The sequence below is a fragment of the Notamacropus eugenii genome, chromosome 1, assembly GCF_028372415.1.
Source record: "Notamacropus eugenii isolate mMacEug1 chromosome 1, mMacEug1.pri_v2, whole genome shotgun sequence".
NCBI lineage: Eukaryota > Metazoa > Chordata > Mammalia > Diprotodontia > Macropodidae > Notamacropus > Notamacropus eugenii.
Window position 1 is genome coordinate 547347025 of NC_092872.1, and position 22255 is coordinate 547369279.

General features: G+C 37.9%; 1 protein-coding gene across 1 annotated transcript in view; it reads left to right on the plus strand.

Annotated features, from left to right (window-relative positions):
* The first annotated feature begins 262 nt into the window (after positions 1-262).
* The window catches only part of PDIA6 (protein disulfide isomerase family A member 6), a 34490-nt gene continuing 12497 nt past the window's right edge, over positions 263-22255 (plus strand). The window contains exons 1-7 of the mRNA XM_072634220.1: positions 263-631; positions 7757-7898; positions 11134-11191; positions 12934-13060; positions 16900-16997; positions 17891-18021; positions 18427-18541. Coding sequence (XP_072490321.1) covers positions 613-631; positions 7757-7898; positions 11134-11191; positions 12934-13060; positions 16900-16997; positions 17891-18021; positions 18427-18541 — 690 coding nt within the window. The 5' untranslated portion in view covers positions 263-612. The remainder of the gene's footprint in view (positions 632-7756; positions 7899-11133; positions 11192-12933; positions 13061-16899; positions 16998-17890; positions 18022-18426; positions 18542-22255) is intronic.

The window sequence follows — 22255 nt, forward strand, 5'->3', positions numbered from 1 at the left end:
CCTGTGCAAATCACTTAACCAGTTTCCTTATCTGCAGAACGGGAATAATAATAGCACATGTAAAGCGCACTGCCGGACTTAAGGCGCTACATAAATGCTACGTTATACTTGTTCATTATCCAGTGGCCGGCAGTTGGAAACATAAAGGCAGGGAGCTGAGTAACTGAGGACAGCAAGAACAAAGTCGAGGAGACGAGTGGGGAGGGGGCGGGGCTGGGGCTAGGGGAAGGGGCGGGGTTGAGCCTCAGAATCGAAAAGGACCAGATGGGAAGAAGGCAGGAGGCAGGGTACTGAAGTTAGGTGCCCTCCCCCCTCACTGCCTATAAAGACGTGATTCTCTACCCGGCCAACTCCCATTGGCTATTCAAATAAGTGAAGAAGCCGTGGACCAATGAGGTGCGGCCACGGCTTGGCGAGCGTTTTCTCGGCCTCCCTCTCCCACTGCTATTGCAGCTCCCTGGCTTCTCTCTCCGCCCCTCCCGCGCGGAAGGCGGGGTTCGCCGGGCCGGCGGGGCTACTCCGGAGAGAGCGGGCGGGTGGCTGAGGGAGCGGGCGAGCGCGGATTGCAGCGGCGGCTCCTATTGCAGCGGTGCCCCCGGGGCGCTCCTCAACATGACCGGCCTGGGCTTCGGTGAGCGCTGGGCGGGCGGGCGGGCGCGTGCGCGGAGGCGACAGTTGGGAGAGCGATGCAGGGGGGAAAGGGAGGGGGAGAAGCGCTTGCGGACTGCCGGCTTCACCGTCCGCCCCCCGCGGCCATTGTGGCGGCCCGGGCCGGGGCGCGAGGACGGAGTCCGGAGGAGGGGGTGGGCTCTGGGCGGGGAACGCGCAGGGCTCCGACGTGCGGCCGTAGGTGGGAAGAAGGGAGAAGAGCGGCTGGGAGGGGGGGAGACGGAGGTGGGAGTGGGGGCCGTGCGGGGGGTTTGTGGACAATAAAAGTGACGGACTTTGGGACCGCTGCGTGTGGGGGAGGGGTGTCAGTAGGCTTGTGGGGTGCCCACTCGGGGCGCCCTGGTGAGTAGGGGCAGCGCTGAAGGAGGGACAGACCCTGGAGACCCCCCATCGGGGCGGGGGTGCTGCTCCCTGCGAGAGCCGGGGTAGTAGGGGTTAGCCTGGGTGGGAGATGCTTGGGGCGTGTGAGCGTGCGCCGGGAGTGGGGGAGAGGAGCCCTGGGGGAGGAAGTTCTTCCTGGAGGGGAGGAAGTGATGGCGGTCGGGGGGCGTCGGTTTGGGGGGGGCGGGGAGGCCTTGGTAGGCAAAACTTCGAGCGCTGTGCATCGGGATGGGGGAGGAAGGCCCAGTAAGGGTTACCCTTCGTATCTGGCCCATTCGGCCTGGACGAGTTAATTGGGAGGAGTGAAAGCGCCCTTCTTCTGGTCCCAGAGAACCAAACTCTTGTTTAGGCGTGGGAGACGGACTAATGAACTCATTCCTCCCTGCTCCAAGTATTGGGGAGTATACGGTAAAAAGAACTGGCTGTGCGTTCATTCTGTTTATATACTTAATATTTATGGGTGCACAAAGCGGGTTGGGAGTACCACACAGTTCTTCAAAGGTGCATATATTGTGAAAAACTGAAGTAAATATGTGTGTATACATATATGTATACATGTATGTGTTGGAGTCTTGGGTTCAAGGGAACCGTGCCTCTCTGGGTCCATCCCACGTAATACGTTTGAGGTGAAGGCTTCGTGAGAGTTTTGCATGGGGCACAATGTGAATGATAGGTGTCATGTCCATTATGTACCCATATTCTATCCAGGGTGCCTTTTTTCCCCTTTATATTCCTGTATTGTAACAGAACCTAGGAATTTCTGAATGAATACTTGCTGGCTAGAGCTGGAAAGCACCTTAGCGATCATAGACCGACTCTATTATTTATATTTCCTGAAAACTGAGACCCAGAAAGGTTAAGTGACTCGTCCAGTGTCACACGAGTGTAATTAAATAGCACATCCTGGGTTTAAACTCAGATTCACTGGTTCAAAAACTGATGTCCTTTCTGTTCAGCTGAAGAGGATAACTTCTGTGTTAATTTAGCTCCTTGATTTAGTAAATTTCCTTGGGAATATCTAGGTTTCTAGATAAACAGTCATTAAAATATAGGTGGTTTCAGAATTCACACTCTTATTAGCAATGTGGAATTGTCCTTTCACTGACACTTGGATGAGGTGGCATAGTGACAACTTTGAATGCAGTAGAGAAATAGAAATTAGAGATGCCAAATCATCTGCTCACAAAGATTCTAGACATTTGGATAATTGAGATATTAGTGATGGCATTCATCAGTGACCAGAAGGAAAAAAATAAATTTAGAAATAGTATAGGTCAGTTTAGAAATTAACCTGTTTTGTCATCTTTTATAGAGATATGTGGGATTCTTTTGTTTGGGGGGCCTGGAGTTAAGTTATAATAACCTTTTAATTTTTTTAAATTCTGAACTTAGATACCAGAAAACTTTTCATATTTATAACAGAATACAAAAACAAGATTGTATGTGCAACTGTGTTTCTCCATTCCACTAGCTTTTTTAAAAGTGTAATAAATTACACATAACTTGCAAAACTATTCTCTTCTGTTTAAAAAAAATACTTCAGTGGCCTCATGGTTCTTTCTAGTCTCCAAATTTCTGGTTCCCTGATTTTAAAAGAGAGAAAGGAGGAAAGGCCTTTGTATCTGACATGGTCAAGGAAAAGGAATCTGCACAATGGCGGTATACAAAAATATATGTCTCTTTCAGGAAGTGAGTAACACACTTTGTCATAGATCCTCTGGGGAAGCATGGTTGGTCCTTTCATTGATCTGAATGCTTCGTCTTTCACAGTTTTTCTTTTACAACATTACTGTATTTGTGTAATTCTTCAGTTTCTGCTCATTTGAACTCTTTATTAGTTCATAATACCTGGGATTCTCTACAAGTATCTTTTGTCCTTTTTTTATGGCCCAGTAAATTCACATATTTCATGTTTTGTTCAACCATTGATGCCCCTTTAGTTCTAGTTCTTTTCCCACTTTTAACCACACCTTCAGAATCAGAATGTTTGCTTTACTTGCTATTTCTTCCCTGATCATATATTCCCTCTCCCCCCCATTCCTGTTTGTTTTCTTGTGGTTTTTTTTACACCACACTGTGGTGGGTTCAACTTTCCTCTCTTTCAGTTAAGAGTGAGGTTCTTCTGATACATGCCCTATCTCCTCCCTTTTTATATATTCTCCAATTTTGAGAAATAGTCAATTTCACCCCTTTCTTCCTCTCTACACTAGTGAATTCCTTTTATCCTTCATTCTCTTGCCCCTTTAAAACCATCATTCCATGGAACCATTCCACCCCCAAATACTATTTTTCTTGTTTAATTTCCTTGATTACCTTTGAAAACATTAAGACTGAAGGAACCGTTTTCTCTCCCTTCCCCTTATCAACAAACAGCGTTTTTCAATTGCTCAAATAAATTTACCTTTTGGTCTTTCCAACATCCTCTCCTCCATTAAAGATCCACTTTCACCCTCATAGGATAATTTGCTTCACAGAGCAAATTATTCTTGATTGTAAGCTTTTATCTTTTGTAGTACCCCAAGATCTCAATATGATCTTGACTGGTTGCTCAGGATTTGAACTCAGAATTCTGCTTGCAGTATTTTTTTCTTTGACATGAGAGCTCTTGATTTGGGTTATGGCCATTCTGGGACTTTGCCATTTGTGTTTTGAGGATATGATAAATGATTTCTTTGTATCTTCATTTTACCCTCTGGTTCTAATAAATCTGGGTAGTTTTCGTGTATGATTTCTTGAAATTCAGTGGCCAAACTTATTTTAATCGTTGTTTTCAGAGAATCTAATGATTCTTAAATTATTAGTTGTCTTTGGTGTCAGATGTCTTGCCATTTTTTTCAGTCTTGAGTTTGTGCTAATATTTTTGGCTGTTTCATAGAGGCATTGATTTCTGTTCAGGGAGTCCATCTCTTGGATAAGGTTTACCACATCATTTTCTAAGCTATTTATTCTCCTTCCAATTCTTTCCCCCAGAGCATTTATTTCACTTTTTCTAAGTATTTGTGTAGTCTTTGTAGAAAATCCTTTTTTTCTTTGAATTTATTCTTGCCATTGTTACAGTTACTCTCCTTTTTGTACATCTTACCATCTTTCCAGTTTTAGTTCCTTAACTTGGGTTTTGAGCCAGGTTCAGGCTTTCCTGTGCTTTATCTCTCCCTAAGTCAGTCATTGGGGTTACTTGCACTGACCTTCACCTCTAGGATCCTCTAAATTTTGAGATTCATAGCATTAACTCTTTAGGGTCATCAGTAGCATCTCAGAACAAAGTGCTAGGGAACTAAAAGACTGGCCACCTGGACTGTTTGATTTTAATGCTGCTTCAATTTACAGGGTCTTCACCCTAGGACTTTCAGAGGTAAGGGGCAGCTCTTACGACCTCCAGACACAGACCCTATCAACTACATGTGTTTCTGGTTGCAATGGAAAGCTACCATCTTGTTTATCTGTACTGGTACTGGTCTTGACTTTACTGGTGACTTCCTTTCCTATTCTTACGGATGACATTTTGTATAGTTCTGCAGCAGAAGAAGCCATTTGATATATACTTTTATTATTGGATTCATTATTCAGTTTGGTATGGGTTTCAGTTTTTGCCGAAGTAGGTGTAGATATAAGCTGGTCAGTCTCCGTTCAGACGGTGATCTTGGCTAGACGTCCTTGTGTAGTTTCTGATATGTCATACATAACACCTTTTAAGTTAGCGTAGACTCATTTAGTTGTCAAGAATGTAGAGAACCTCATTTGAAAGAGGAATCAGCAGAATACCATCTAACTACTAAAATAGCTGCTGTCCTGAAATTATGTTATTAGTACCATCATTGAATAGAAAGGCAATCCATGCACTACAGGAGTTTATTTCTAAAGGTGAGAGTGATGAGGAGATCTTCAGTTTTCTACCACCTGCTTAAGCCTGGAGATATTCTTTGAATGGGGATATGTCACCATGGCTTCTAATCCACAGAGTAGATGATTAAGCTTATGTCTAGCTTGAAAATAGAACAGGAGTCCAAAGAGGTTTATTTTTAAAAGCACATCTTGCTTTGAGGTATATTTATCTCAGGAGCTTGATATATTTCAGTGATAGTTTGAAGGGAAGCAGCTTTAAACTAGTGCTGAGATCAGAAAAACTGTTCATAGTCATTGACTTCATGAACATCAGGCTTTATATATAAATCCTTGGGAAACAGCCTAGTTGGAATAAGGTTCAAAGATCACAGTACTGTACAAGTGCATTGGAAAGATGAAACACAAAGGTTTCATGAAGAAATTGGCAATTGAGGTGGACTTCAAAAGGATACCTTCGTTAAGGAAACATGTATGTTGTGAACTTCATCTTTCCTATTCCATCCCTCAAAACCCCTCTATATCTTGACCGGTTCTCTATTCCTGTCTTGAAGAAACCCCGTCTCTCTGACCCCTAGGTCTCATCTCCAGGAATTTATCTTGTGGATCATCTCATCTTTTATCTTTCATCTGCCAGCTCTTTCCTGTTGCCAGTGTACTTCAGATTTACTTCATTCTTTAAAAGCCTTCCGTTGACCCACTTTCCCCTCAAGTTATCCTATGTATTGCCCTTTCACTACTAAAGTCATAGAACTATTAGCTCTCTATTATTTCTACTTTTTTGTTAACTAATCTTCAACCGCTTCTGGTTGACTTCTGGTCCCACTCTACTGAAATCATCTTTTAATTACTTAATCTGATGGTCTTTCCTTATCCATTCTGACCTCTAGAGCTTTTATATACTGTTGATTTAGGCTTTTTGGATGCTTTTCTTTATTGGATCCTCATCCATCTCTTGCCCTCTTAAGTGCTTCCTGGGTCACTGTCTCCTCTCAGATAATTCCTGGGTATATGACTCTCAGATCTATATAACCATTGGTAATCCTTGTGCCCGCTTTCAGCCACTGTTCTTCAACTGACTTGCCAGATGTCTCTTCCAGGAAGTCCTGTAGGCATCTCTGCCTCAGGGTGTCAGAAGCAGAACTCTTCTTCCCACCTAAACATCCTTTTTCCAAGCTCTTCCCTGTTTGAAGGTACTGTCATTCTTTTGATAACCTATACTCATAACCTCAAAATTATCCTTATTAGTCTTTCTCCCTCACACCCAGTCTCTATCATATTGCCAAACTTTTTTATTCTACCTCCATAACTTCTCCCTCATCTGCGTCAGTTTCCCTTCTCTTGACTCCCAAAGTTCCAATTCTCATCATAATTGGCCTCTACTACTGTAATATCCTATTTGCCTCCTTGCATCTAGTCTTTCTTCTCCAGGCTGTCTTCCACACACTGGGCAATATTTCTAATACATGTCGGTTCCTTTGTTCAAAATGCCCATGTCCACCCCAACTCTGCCTACAGGATCAGATAGAAATGCCTTGCCCTAGTGTTTAAGGCTCTAATATCTGGCCCCATTCTCCTTTCTAGACTCATTTTATGCTACTACCCTTCAATTGCTTTGCATTTTAGTCATACTAGCAAATGAGCTATTACTTTAACCTCACACTCAGTCTCTCACATCTATTCCATTTTCAGTCCATTTCAATGCCTGGAATGCATTGCCTCATCTGTGTTCAGAATTCAGGTCTCAACTCAGTTGCTGCTTCCTAGTTTGAAACTTTCCTTGATTTCTCAACCTCCTCCCCTCCCCAAGTTGTTCAGTGTTTTCTTTAGACTGGATTTTTTTTATTTCTTTCTTTTTCTTTTTTTTTTTTTTTTTTTTTTGGTGTTCTACTTCTTGGTGCAGGCACTTAGAAGACAGAGACTTTACTTTATACCACTAACGCCCAGCATTGTACTTTAATATTTTTGTTGAGTGAGAAGGAAGGAAGGAAGTGTAGGGGGTAAACCTGATTAGAGGAATGGAAGGAGCTAAGTAGATAGCAGGGCATAGGTAGTGTTGTAGTCAGAAAGGACCTGACTTCAAATTTGGCCTCAGACACTTACTAGCTGTGTGAGTCTGGGTAAGTCACTTAACCTCTGTCTGTCTGACTTTGTTCATCTGTAAAATAATAGCAATTACCTCCCAGAGTTGTTGTGAGGATAAAATGAGATCGTTTGTAAAGTGCTTTGCAGGCCTTAAAGCCCTATATAATGCTAGCTGTTGCTATTACTGTTACCTTATTTTTTCTCTTCCCATGTAAATATTCTTTCCATTTTTATCATTCACTTTCTCACACTAAAGGCAGCATAACATAATGAAAAACACAGAATCAGACAGGAGCCAGAAGACCTGAATTTTTCCATTTACTAGTTGAGTGTCACAACCTTTCTTGGCCTTGATTTTCTCTTCTTGCTTATTTTATGAGGATATGAGGATCAAATGAGATGATGTATGAACACAAACTGTAAATTATTCAACAATTTGCACAGAAGAAAATAGTGTTTACAGCGACCTTAGCTGCTGAGTATGTATGATCTAAAAGGGCTTTGAAGCCACTTCAGCATTTGAGTCCTTTTGCTTCAGAGATTTTTATAAATGGTGGTGTGGTATTAGGTTCCCAAGATAGCCATCAAGAATCCATTTAGACCATAAAGCAGCTGTAAAATGTATTGCCATTTGTTCGTGAAAACTTGGAGAGTTATTTTAGAAGTAAGCAAGTTGAGGTCTTCTAACTGTATGGAGCCAACACTGGGGAGCACAGGGACCCGAAGTAGAAGATTAATCCCTCCACACCTTTTTGATGGTATGGTTGTGTTTTTTTCCTAGGACTGATAAGTTGTGCCTTATTTCTGGGTGTGAGCGGCTTATATTCCTCTAGTGACGATGTGATAGAACTGACCCCTTCCAATTTCAACCGTGAAGTTATTCAGAGTAACAGTTTGTGGCTTATTGAGTTCTATGCTCCATGGTAAGTATTTATGTTGTAGTTGTCAGCACTATGGTATCAAAGTATTGATATATATTCAAGTACAAACTTGAGAAAATTGATTGATGTTGGATTATTTGGTTTCTTACCTAAGGAGAGGCTAGTGAAAGATAATTGGGGTACCTGATTAAAGATATTGGAGAACATTACAGAGAAAAAGTAGTAAAAATGAGTGTTTATTATGTAGGAAGTTTTTTTTAAAAAATTGGAAAATACTTTGATATTGTGATAATACGTACAGAACTTGAACTGTGTTGCATAAAAATTAATAAAATAATGGTGACTGCATTCATTACGCCCAGATGTTTATGGACAAACTAGAATCCAGAATTATTTTTTCGATTTCTTATATACTTTCTAGTTGTTTGTCTTCATCTTAATATGCGATTGATGTAAATTAAAAGTAACTGTAACTCTCCAATATTATCTAGACTATTTGGGAAAACTGGCAAAGGAGTCCTACCAAACTCTTTTTATGATACAAATATGGTACTGATACCTAAAGCAGTGTAACAGCAAGCACCCTGGCATATCCAGGATGACCTGCTAGCACAGGTTTTTGGATCTGCTTTTCTTAAAGGAAAGCAACTTTTATGGGGTCATCCATATTACTTTAATTAAACACGCATACCATTCACTTAGTTCAGGGGGAAAGTCAGCACCATGTACTTCAGAGAAAATATAAGCAGAAATTACAAACAGGAAAGTAGCATAAAGACCAACAGACAGGGCTTCTAACTCTCTGACCCTAAGCAATACATACACCACAAATCAACAGATCCAACTATCTGTCCATTTCATAGATACATAGTTACCAGAGAGAGAAGCACCAAAGTCTGGGTTTTCAAAGGACAAGAGGGGACTCCTTAATGGTGAGTCCTGTCTGGCCAGATCATAGGAACACTCTTCCAATGAGTGATTGAACGCTGAAGCAAAATACTGACCTCAGAATATAGAGGGAGCCAGAAAGCATCACAACCCACATGCTTCAGTGCCTAATTACCAAAAGATGTGAAAGCCTTCAAGCAAGCAAACCCTCCCCTGAGATAGCTTTCCTTGGGCTCCCCATGAGGCCTATTAATAGTCAGGGAAGATCTCCAACTCCCATTAACATTACAACCTGGAAGAGCCAAAAAGAAAGAAAAAAAATATAGACCAATTTCCCTAATGAATATAGATGCAAAAATTTTAAATAAAATAATAGCAAAAAGATTACAGCAGCTTATCATGAGAATAATACACTTTGATCAGGTAGGATTTATACCAGGAATGCAGAGCTGGTTCAGTGTAGCATAATTGATGATGTTAACAACAAATATAACAGAAACCTTTTGATTATCTCAACAGATGCAGAAAAAGCTTTTGACAAAATACAATACCCATTCCGATTAAAATAAATTAACAAAAAAAAGTAATTAGGACTCAAGGTTTTTATTTTAGATAAGAATTGATAATTTACCCAAAACAAAGAACCTCTCCAAGGGAGGTAGAAAACATTTAATTAAAAGCTTGTCCTCAGTAGTATGGTGGGTAGAGAACTAGTCTCAGAGTTTAGGAAGACTGTAATAAAATTCCATTTCTAATTTATATTATGTGTCCAAAGGCAAATCATTTAACCTCTCAGTTTCCCCAGGTCATTCTCTAAATTGGAGACAGCTGCACATCTCCAATTTTCCTTAGCAAGGAGTGTTCTCTATTAATGAAATCATCAATCTAGATTTAAAAAAAAAAAAAAGCTTGAGCTAGCAAACTCCAGTCACATGTGCATTTAGTATAACACCAAACTAGTTGATAATTTAACTTTTTGAGGAGTGGAGGATGTACTTTTGTAAAAGGGTCTTTTGGAATGTTTGTAATATAAAAGAAAATATCTGTGAATTTAAGAGTAAAAATCTCAAGTTTTTAATACTTATCAATGGAAACATTAAAAATTGCTTTTTAATGAATTTGTAACTAAATTTGGTAGGATAGAAACTGTAGGCATCAGTTGAAATACGCAAAATATTTATTTTAACAAATTGAAACAACATGATTAATCGTTGTGTAATGTACATGAATTGTCTTTTTGAAGAATGTATTTTAATAAATGAATTAACATTAAAACTGTGGTAATATATTATTTGATAAAGGAACTTCAGTATTCAGTGCTGCATAAGGAATATTACTGTTTTTACACAAACATAGGGAAGCTCTATGATTTCAGCTTTAAAGGAACTATTTGTGTAAGAATTTCCTCCACAGAATCATTTATGACTGTACAAAAGTCTTAGTGCTGGAGGCAAATAGGAATTAAGAGATGTACCCAGAAGCACAAAGCTATTAACTGTTAGGTTCTGGAAGTGGAATTTGAACAGAGGTCCTAAAAACTGAACCTAAGGCTAGCCACTCTGCCAAAATAGTCTACCATTTTACTCACAGGGCGTGTGTTAATAGAGATTTGAGTAACAATATCAAACTAGAGGTTTTGCTATTTATATACATATTGCCCATTATAGCATCTTGATGTGCACAGCTGATAAAATCTAACAGCTGGGGGTGCTGTGATCCTGTTTAGACAAAAGTTTTTACATAAATCATACATAATTTTGTAAAAAATCTGACCCCTAATGTGACTGAGTTTATATAGCAAAAATACATTATTTGTAAATACATTAAAGCCTCATGCCAAGGTATCTTTAGACATTTGGAATTTTAAATTAGTGTTGTGCTCATTGCCCATCATTATAACCATGTATGTCTGGGTCAGTGATTGCAAATAACTAAAAGATTAGGATTGAGGAACAGAAGTGATTCAGAGTACATTATTTTGTTTGTATGTGTTTCTGGGCTGAGGTTTGGTTCTTAAATTTGTAACTTTTGAAATTATTACTTATGTTTCAGGTGAACATCCCATACCATTTTTTTTTGACTAATGTAAATTAATTTTTAAAAGTTTAATCCTCACTCTCCCTACCTCCAAAAGAATCTACTAGTTGCAAAACACCTGCCTGAGATATATGGAGTTTCGACTCTGCTGTTCAGATATCTAGCTCTTTGCTGCTTATTCAAACCATTTAGATAGAATTTAGCATTTTTCTTGAAGTGTTCACCAAAAGTCCCTAAAAGTCTATAATTTGTTTCTGTGATTATAAGTAGAGATTTAAGTAAACTAATCATTGGCATGTGGTTTTCCTAACCATTTACTCTCTTCTCTCCCCTTGCCCTCCCCTCTATAAAGGTGTGGTCATTGCCAGAGGTTAGCCCCAGAATGGAAGAAGGCAGCAACTGCCTTAAAAGTAAGTTTTAGCCATTCTTAAAGATAATCTGAATTTGTTTTCTGTGCTTTTGCAGTCAAAAATAAGCAGATTATATGGGTTTAGTCTGATATCATAGTGTGAATATATTGTAATGTCAAGTTCATATGGAATCGTTAGCAATTATATATTGTTTTCTGTTCTGCCTTTGATTATTATTGACTTATCTCTCATTTCCTCTCACTTTATAATCCATTTAATCTTGCATCCATATTCTCCTTTTCTTTCTTGCCTAGTTTTGCTTCTGAATAACTGTCACTTGGACTTCTGCAGTATTTTTCTAACCATTCTCTCTAGTCTCTTTTTCCATTTTAATCAAATATGTGACAAGTGTAAATTAATATTCTGGTAATACAGTTCATCCTTTACACTGCTATTAAAGTTATCTTCCTAATGTACAAATTGATTAAATAGTTTTCGTGCTTCCCCACTGTCTTCAGGATAAAAAAGAGACTCCTTAATCTACCATCCAGGGCTGTCATAATGTGGTGTCAGCCACCTTTTCGGCTTTATTTCATATTACTCCTCTTCATGTTATGTTCTCTTATCTTCCAATTAAACTGGAATACTAGCTTTTCTCCCTGAGTTTTTGTTTTCTTCCATGTTTGTACTCATTGTCACCTATCCCTAAAGATTATATTCCCCATACTTTCCTACACTTGTTAAACATTTTTTTCCTGAGGGTTAGGAGTAAGTGTCACCTATTCCATGAAATAAGCTTTCCTTTTTCCTTCTCTCAAATTCCTCACTTTCTAGTCTATGACCTCTCTAACGCCATTATTGTATATATTCTATCTTGTGATGTTGTGAGGGGGGTGAACATTTAGAGTCAGATGACCTAGTTAGTATCCTGGCTAGGATACTTCCTGTGTGACTTTGGGCAAACCACTTTTTTTCTGGTTTCCTGATTTCTTATACAGGGATCATTGTAATGATTACAGCATTTTCAGGGTTTTTGTGAGGAAAGTTCTTATCTTAAAGAACTGTCATTGTTATAGTTATTTTTATATATCTCCATTGATAAATCATACTTCTTGAGAACAGTTACTATCATGTTTTAATCCAAGCATATGTAGCATTGTACCTTGCATATATTGGGTCTTAAGTTTATTTAACTAAATTGAGTTGTATGAACCATAAAATGTCCTATAACTATCTCTGTCATTTAGTTATACCAGGGGAGAATTGGAACAACTAAAATAATTTCCATATTTACCTCTGTGGACCTGCTTGTTGTGGTTCCCACAGCTTACTTCTGTTATGCCTACTAATCCATTTCTTTTAGTCCCTCATTTACTCAAGTGTGGAGATTCTTTTTTGGTCAATTCTGTTTCTCACTCATGGACTTTTCCACTATTTTTTATTCTTTTTTATCCCCAGAATGGTGCTGCTGGACTAGATCTCCTCATGGATAGGGAATGTTATACTGTGATTGAAAGTAAGCTGATGCAGCCAAGCAAGTGCATAGCATTTATGATTCTGAGAAATTTGACCAGGCAAAAAGTATTAATGTGGGGAGTTTTTCATGTTACTGTATTTAACTTAGAACCCTGATATCACAACTTGTTTTTAAACTTTTTTATTTAAACAGTTCTGAAATTTATATGAAAAACATTCAATTTTGAACAAGATAATGAAACTGTACTTTTGATTCTGGTCTAGGAAAACCCAGAAGGTCTTTGTGAAGTATGAGTACAGAATAATGTTTATTTGAATTTCAACAGGATATCGTAAGAGTTGGTGCAGTTGATGCAGATAAACATCAATCCCTCAGTGGACAATATGGAGTCCAAGGATTTCCCACTATTAAGATCTTTGGATCCAACAAAAATAGACCAGAAGATTACCAGGGTAAGAATATATTATCCTTCATATCCGTTTCTTCTGACTTTGCTGTATAGTAGCATTTCTTTGTTTCAATTTAAGCCACATTTTAAATAACCATTACATTATCATGGAAAAATTTGTGGCATTAAATTGCCAAATCCTTCCCACTTACTTGCTTCTCTTTAGCATGTGAGATGCACATGTCCCTCTATTGATGCCTCTTTATATGACAATCTTGTTCCTCCCCCTACTGGGGTCAGAAGGAATAGCATATGGATAAAAGAATGTCTCATTTCAAGAGCTTAGAGAGCTTACACTCTAAACACCCACACAGACAGGTCTAAAATATACAGATATACATTAAGTGCTTACTTTCTGCCTGAAATACAATGAAGAATTGAAATACTTTCTGCCTTTTAAGAGCTCATGTTCTATAGAGCAGAAACAGTTAAATAAATACAAAACATGTGCAGTGTAGTTGGGATGGGAAGAAGACTTGTAATTTCCAAGGGGATATGGACATTTTGCAGGAGATGACACCTCATCATGTCTGGTTTTGTACATGACCATTATGGGAATTTATTCAGCTTGATTATATGTATTTGTCACAAGGGTTTTGTTTTCAGATTTTTTTTTATCTCCAGTGGGAGGTGAAGGTCAAAGGGTGGGGACAATTGGAAGGGGGAAAAACTATTGCTTGATTGCTGAAAAAATGTAATAAAATTTTGAAACCTTCTTGTTCATATTCTTTGACCATGTATTATTGAAATGGCTCCTTTCTCCTCCCTTTTCTTTGGAAAGGATAGGAAGAAAATAGAGGAAAGAACAATACATTTCTTAGCACTGTTTACAAAAATACAATTCAGACAGTAGATAGGATTATTATTTTTTATTAACAATTTTTTTGTTTTGTTAGAAATAGTACCTGCAGACTTACTGAGCCTTAAAGAATTTAATGTCTTGTTTTTTTTCTACTTCAGAAAAATTAGATTAAAATGTTAAATCAGATAAAATATAGGGAAAAAACTAATTGGTATATTTGTTGAGCAAAGCATTTGTTTTCAGAAAATAAACTTAGAGAAGTGTTCAGCACTGATTAGCTGAAATAACAGTAATTTATGAGACAAAAAAAATTTGAGTTAGAATCCTCTCCCAATGACTGACTGTAAGTCTCAGTTCCCTCATTTTTAAAATGTAAGAAATTTGGAATTGATCGTATAACATATGTTATATTTCCGTATATCACAAAGATTCAGTGAAACTTATCTCATATTTCTCTAATTGTCTTCATTTTGAGCTAGCTTTATCTTTGGATTTCAGTTGATGGTGTTGGGTTTTTTTTTTTAAATCATTAGTTTCTGACAACACGATTTATATCAGAAGTTATGTTGTACAGATGCCTTTACACTGTCACATGACTGGTAGATTAGCTGAATCCCCAATGCTCTCTGGCCCAATGTGAAGATAGTCTATATCCTCCAAAAGTTGAAAGTATTTTTTCAAGTAGCATGTCCTTTTAGCATACTGCTACATTAGTAATCCAGTCAGCATTTCATAATAGTAATATTACACATATATTACATTTCTTTGAAACTTGAATTCAAAAGATTTATAGCAGTATGAAGTGGCTACTTTTTGTCATGGTTGTTTAGTAAGGAGTATCTGGCAAAAGTATGTTTGTCTCTTTTGCTCCATTATGGATTCCTGCATTGTAGTCTTCTGCAAGCTTTTTTTTACTTTTTGTTTTTAAAAGTTCAGAAATCTCCAGGGAATTCAGTAGTTGTAGCTAAAAGTCATCATCATCATTCTTACTCTTTAAGGTAAGTCCTTTAATGAACTACAGTCCTTAATTAAATTGCAGTTTATTTTACAAGTCTTTTAAGACAAAGTCTTTTTTTATTAAACTTTAAAAGGACGTTAGTACTCTATTTCTTCTAATCTTGCTAGTTTTATGTAACCATTTTCTTGAAACGATTGCTATAAGATAGTTTTCACAAGTATTATTTTTACTTTGCTACAGAATTTGGAGAAAGGGGCTAACTTTGTGAAATATATCTAGTACTTTTTGTAAAAGGATATTCTCTGTAAAAGGATAGCATATTGAATTATCACCAGAAAAAAGCAGTAGCATGGCAGTATATTAGAACAATATCTGTTTTTAGAATCAAAAAGCCTGGGTTCAGATTCAGACTTTGCAACTTTAACTGCATGTGTGACCTTAAGCAAGTTCTTTATTCTGGGCTTCAGTTTCTTCATCCATAAAAGGAAGGTCTTGGACTAAATGCTCTAAAGTCCCAACTATAAATCTGTGATTCTATAAAAATAGTTTATTGGACCTTATATTCTGTAGGAGTTCCTATATCTGACAACTGAAAAACCCTAGTGTTTGTTCCTCTTTCTGTAGTTATTTCAGAAACTGATTGAAATTAACCCCAGATTTGAACCTTTTCCCCATCTATAAGTACTACAAATGGCATTTGATCTTCAGAATTTCAAAACTTTATTACTAAACTGTAATTTTCAGTTACTGCTAATGTTCTTCCCCTAAAACATACTGCTTCTATAACACTTTGGTCAGTTTCTTCTTAATATTCAGGGATATAGCTTAGTAGACCTACTCCATGTTAAGGATCATAAAATTTATAGCTGGAATGGATTTTAAGAAAGCCAGTAGGATTTCTATTATGACAGTGCCCTTCGTAATCTTCCCCTTTTAGCACCCATGAAAGATTGTTTTATATGAAATATGATGAGTATACTCTCTAGGGATCTATTTATCATTGTATTGGTTGTACCGACAGTGTTGTAAAATTTTCTAATTTTTTTCCCCTAGGTTAAGTTATTCAGGGTATTATTCAGAAAAGGTAGTTAAGACAGCAATCTCTAGAAGTGCTGGAAATTTTTTAATTCCTTCTATCTAATAGCAATAATGACTATTCCTTTAGCATATAAATATTTGTCTGCCAGGCCTAGAGGCCTGAGGGCTACCCGAGTCTTACCTTACCTGTCGTAGGTCTTCAGCTGGCCAAACCGGATAAACGTATGAGAGAAGAGACTTTCCGGAGTCGAACAAGGGTTAGGCTTTATTCAGGGTCCTGGTTACATGTGCAGGGGGAACTCTTCCTTAGGAGAGAGAGAGAAATCTCCCAAGGAGGCAAAGATCTTACAGTAAGAGAATGGAAGCAGAAGTGGAAGTGGGGAGAGAGGGGAGAAGGAAGAGCGAAGAGAGGAGGGAAGGAAGAGGGGCCTTCTGTCCTGTAAGGGCCCCTCAGCGCTAAGAGCGCCTTCAGGCTTTCCTGACCCTACTTAAGCTCTCCGGCTGCATAGTTTGCACCTGAATACCGTGCCTGTTAGATAACAATAGGTGTGCCCAGATCCGGGCCAGTCTCGAGGGGGGGATGCTCTCTCCCATCACGTTCTCACGGGAAGAGGCGGAAATACACGAGATCTCACTCCTCAATTCCCTGCTGTTTCCTGGGGGGCCTCATGAGAACTCTAAGGTTTAGAAGTTCTCACCTTTACCCGCCCAAGACTGTCCACATGGAACTGAGCTTACACCCCCAACATTTGTCACCTTTAAATTGTATTACATCTTAAAGTAATTGACATAAGGGAAATACTGATTGCACATGCTTTTACTATCACTGTTAAAAGTGCAAAGACTGCAAAAAAAAATGAAGCAGTGAGTCATTATAGCATTGAATAAACAGAATGATTTAAAAATAGGGACTGTCTATACTTTTTATATTAGAAAGCTACTTGGTAGCCCTTGTAAGCAGTCAATTTTGGAGTTGTCAGAAGTATACCAACTTGTTTTTATATGATACATGACCATTAACCATTTAAATTTGTTTTTCTTTTAGGTGGTAGAACTGGTGAAGCTATAGTAGATGCTGCTCTTAATTCTTTACGACAGCTGGTAAAGGAACGCCTTGGTGGAAGAAGTGGTGGATATAGTTCTGTAAGGCTTTCTAGTTATTTTTGGTAACTTTAAAAATAATTTTATTGATGCTATTTTGTTTTTATATCAGTCATTTCCAGATAGTTCTTCTCCTCTCTCACTAAACCAACCCCTCATTTCTTGTTAGTGTTCTTGACTGCCAAAAAAAAAAACCTCACTACTTGTATTAACTCTGCATTGCATGAATAATTTTCTAACTCTTATCTTGCTAATACTGTTCTACAAGTTTAGCAGTACTACATGTCAACCATATCTAATAAAATATTCAGTATTCGACACTCATGGTCTCCCATCCATTCATTAGAAGTTAGGGGTGCATTTCTTCAATCAAAGTAAATGTTCAAGGTTCCAGATTTTAGTTTCATTTGTTTGTTTCAAACACATTGCTGTAGTCATTGTGTTCACTGTTTCTCTGCTCACTGCAGTTTGGATCACTTCACCTAGGTCTTCCGTGTTTCTTTAAATTCCTCATACTTCACTTCTTAGAGTGAAATTATATCACACTACATTCATACGCCACAGTTCATCTAACCAAAGATGGGTAACCATTTTTAAGTTGTCTTGTTTTGTTGTTTTTTAAATTTTTAAATTGTCTTTGTTCCAGGAGTGTGAGAGTATTAAAGCTTCAGCTCCTAGTATATATGAAAGAGTATTATGTGTATTCATTTTTAAGATAGTATATGTATGGTTACTTTAAAAATTATATTCCATTAAGTTTTTAATACAGTGGAAAATCTTTTTGTTTTTTATTCATTTTGTACTGGAATTGCAGAAATTAAACCAAATCTTTCAGGAGTGTGTCAGCATTTCTCAAATTCAGATATGGAATTATATTCATTGCCCTCAATCTTACTTCAAAGCTATAGCTAAGGTTTGGATTATTTTAATTACAGAGTCGAAGTGAAGGTTCAGGGAAGAAGGATGTGATTGAACTGACAGATGACACTTTTGATAAAAATGTGCTTGACAGTGATGATGTTTGGTTGGTGGAGTTTTATGCTCCTTGGTGTGGACACTGCAAAAAGTAAGTTGGACAGTTTGTTTTTACTCTTTTTGTTTCATGTTTATTTTAATTACTCACCTCAAGTCTAAAATTTCTTACTTAAATTTAGAACTTTAGTGATAGAGAACTCAGTGTATCATCAGACTTTCAAATATTAACCAGTAAAATGGATCTGGAGTATGGCACACACTTAAGGAATATGGAACTTGAAGGAAAAGGAATACACGTAATACTTTTTTTATCTTGTATATAAGTCTCATGTTTTCTTTCAGGAGACTTAGAAGATAGGGCTTATTTGGGGGAGAGAGTAACTTAAAAGCTTCAAGGTCTGCCCCATCTGAATTGTATAAAAAGAGAGTATAAAAGCAAATATTATTGTTAATCATTGAGAATGAGGTGTAATCTAAAGATGTTTCATTCCTACAGCTTAGAACCAGAATGGGCAGCTGCAGCCACAGAAGTAAAGGAACAGACAAAAGGAAAGGTGAAGCTAGCTGCTGTAGATGCTACAGTAAATCAGGCATTGACTAGCCGGTATGGGGTAAGTATATTTTAAATTTTAAGGCTGATTATGGAATCATTAAATGTTAACAGAAAGGACCTTTAAAACCATGTAGTATAAATCCTTCATTTTAAGGGTGAAGAAACTGGAAACCTAAAGATGCATGATGTTCCCTGCTAATAAGAGCTGGAACTTAAAATCATAGTCTTCTAACTCAAGTCTAGTACTTTGACCATGCATTCAACTTCATTTTTCATGTAGAATATTTGTAAATGAAAGATGGAAAATACCTACAAAGGTGATTTTTTTTTTGTTTTTGAAGTAAATCTTCACTGATAACTTTGTTTTTACATTACTATATTTCCTTTTGTACTAGAACATTAGGAAGGTTTTTCAGCAAGTTGGGTGTTTAATTTGTGGGAGGTGAACAAGAATTCAATAGATGGGTTAATCTGTATTGTTGAAAGGGATATATTCATGTTGATAAAATCACAGAGTCATTGATATATTGGAATATTTACTTACATAAGTATTCCCCTCATCCAGACTGGGAGATTTTTTTTTCCAGTAATACCATTTACAGTGCTTTTCATCAATAATTGGTCCAGAGGAACCTGCCTTTAGTCCACAGCACTTGAAGTTCAGGCCTCCTCAACTTCTTTTTATCCTGTCTCCACACACAGAATTACTGAATAAGAATCCCTTCTACAGTATCCCCAACTAGTCATCTAGCCATTGCTTGAAGACCTACAGTGAAGGGGGAACTTACTGCTACATGAAGAGGTCCATTTGATTTAGGGATATCTCTAATTTTTCTGTATATTCAACTTAAATTTACCTCTTTAAAACTTAGACTCATTGTTCCTAGTTCTGTCTCTTAGGCCAAGGAGAAGAAATCTAATCTCACCTCTAACAGATAGCCCATAAGATACTTAAAGACAGATATATGTCTCCCCTTTATGCTCTACACCAAATTCTTCAAGTCTTCATGTATCATGAATTTGAAACTCTTCATGATCCTGGCTTCCTTCTTAGATGTTATATAGATTAATAATGTTCTTTTTATGTTGCTCAGAATTGAACACAGCACTCTGTTTGTGGTTTTATCAGGGGAATCTGGTGAAGTCTTCCATCATCTTCTGGAAACCATGCCTCTTTAGTTTTGTTTGGCCAACACAGGATACCATTGACTCATTAAGCTTGGAATCTAAAAAACTGCAAGTGTTTTTCTGACAAATTGCTGTCTAACCATACCTTTTCCACATTCATTGAGGTCGCACAATGCATAGAGTGCTAGACCTGGAGTCAAGAAGATCTGAGATCACATCTGGCATCATACTTACTAGCTGTGTGACCCTAGGCAAATAAGTTAACTGCTGCCTGTCTCAGTTTCCTAAAGTGTAAAGTGGGGATAATAAAAGCACCTGTTTCACAGGGTTGTGAGGATCAGATGAGAAAATATCTGTAAAATGCTTAGGACAGTGCCTGGTACGTAGTAGGCACATTTAATAAACATTTCCTTCCTTTCAGCTAACTAATAAAAGTTTATACAGCACAGGGCCAATCAAGCACAAATCCCTGGGGCACTCTACTGATGACCTCCATTCAACTTAAATATTGAACAATTATCACTACTCTAGCCATTCACCAGTTCCATATTTCTATAATTGTTATATCATTTAGCCCAAATCTCTTGCATCCTTTCCATAAGAATTTCATGAGACTGTATTAAAATAAACACAGTGGGCAGCATGCTCTGAGCTCCTGTTAATTGGCCTTCGAAAAAGAAGGATATAAGATTAGTCTGAAATGCCTTCTGACCGACAAGGAGCTGGAAATTAATGAGGGAATTGGAAGCTAAAAATTCAGCAGTTAAAATAGGTTAATTAGCCATGTCAGATAATGTGTCAGCTAAGGTTTCTAACATAATCCTTAATGGTAGCTCCAGGCCTGACCCATGATTGTCTCTACACCCACTTTCCCATTTTTTTATCTTCCTGCCACCTAATACCCAGCAGCACTCCTAGCCAATTCAGAATCCTTTTAATTGAATGGCAGTGTTGTGCTGCCTCACTCATGTTCTTAATGACTTAGCTAAGAAGTTACCTTCTGCTCGTTTTGGAAAAGGAAACAAAGCTCTATAAGGATAATAGGATATTAAAGGTGGAAGAAATTCTAGAGATCATCTAATCTAATCACTTCATTGTATAGATTAAGAAGTTTCAGACAGATCAAATGGCTTGACCAGAATCAGTAAAGCTTTTGTCTGTCACCTCAAAAATCAAACTAGTTTTATCCGGCAAACATTGCTCCCAGAATTAAAAAAAGATAACCTTTTTCCTTATGGAATGTTAACAGAAAATTGGCTTAATCTCTTCCTACCTCTCTCTCCTTTCTCTTCCCCTCCATCCCCCTCAAATTTTGAACTAGATAAACCTGCTGCCAGAAGGAGTGGTTAAGTCAAATTGTCCTAGCTGGAGTAGGAAGAAATCAATTTAAAGAAACAATTAGGCACTTGGCAGTGGTAGGGGATGGAATGAGCTTGAGTTTGTTAGCATTTCTCTTCTTTTTAATTCTTGGTATTTAGGGAGTTAAACACCTCTTAAATTATCTCTCCTTGACCTGTTTTCCAGGTCATTTGTCTCTGGGTATCTGATATTCTCCTATTTTTTCAGTCTTGATTTTTGTCCTAATTATTTCATACTGTCTCAAGGAGTTGTTGACTTCTGCCCTGTATTCCAGTTTTCAGGGAGTTCTTTACTTGGGTAAGACTTATTTTACCCTGTTCTCTTCTAAATTATTTATTCTCCTTTCAAGAACTTTTATTTCATTTTTTACCTTTTTGCTTTACTTTTAGACTTTCATGTAGTCCTTGTAGAAAATCTTTTTTTTTCTTGGAATCTCTGCTTGCAGTTGTTATAGTTAGTCCTCCATTTGCAGTAATTTTTTATACTGGTCAGTATTTTTATTTGCTTTACTCTTTTCTTCAACTGTAGTTACTGAATTGGGCTTTGTGTTAGTACCAGACTCCTCTCCCTGCTGCACTTTTGGGTAGGCCCTGTTTGTTCTCAGTATAATTTCATTCCTGGCACTGACTACTACTTCCTGGGGTTAGGTCACCCACTGGTTGTGAGACTAAAAGAACCAGATCTTGAGGGTTTTCTCTGGTTATCTCAGGACAGAATGCTAAGGACTTGGGCTTTCCCCACCTAAGCACTCTAGTACCTCATGCTGGTCACTTCCTTCTCTTGCTCTCTGGTACCCACCTCAGGCAACACTCTGGGGTTTTCTGTTAGCCCAGGAGCTTTCTCAGGGAAGCCTTCAGCTTTTGAGTGCCTTTAGACACATGCCTCAAAGGTAGTAACATGTGTCCCTGGTCCTTCTTTTGAGAGTGGAAAGCTACCCTGTTCTAGCCCTAATTTTGCTAACTGGGGCCCCTTTCCTGTTCCTGGACTGAATTTTTATTTATTTATTTTGGTGCAGTTCTAGAATGGAAAAAGTCACTGTCATTTCTCATTGGATTTCTTGATCATTGCTCAGTTTGCTGTGACCCTCTAGGTTTTGCTGGATTTAGATATCTAGGGGCTAGGCAGTTTGCTTCTCATTCAAACATTAATCTTTCCCAGAAGTTTTATTTTTCTGCACTCTCTGCAGTGAGCAGGTTTAGGAAGTGACCCAGGAGCCCCATACCTATCTCCCATACCAGGAGCTTCCATACCTATCTATGGCCACTGACATTTCTTGTAAACTAGA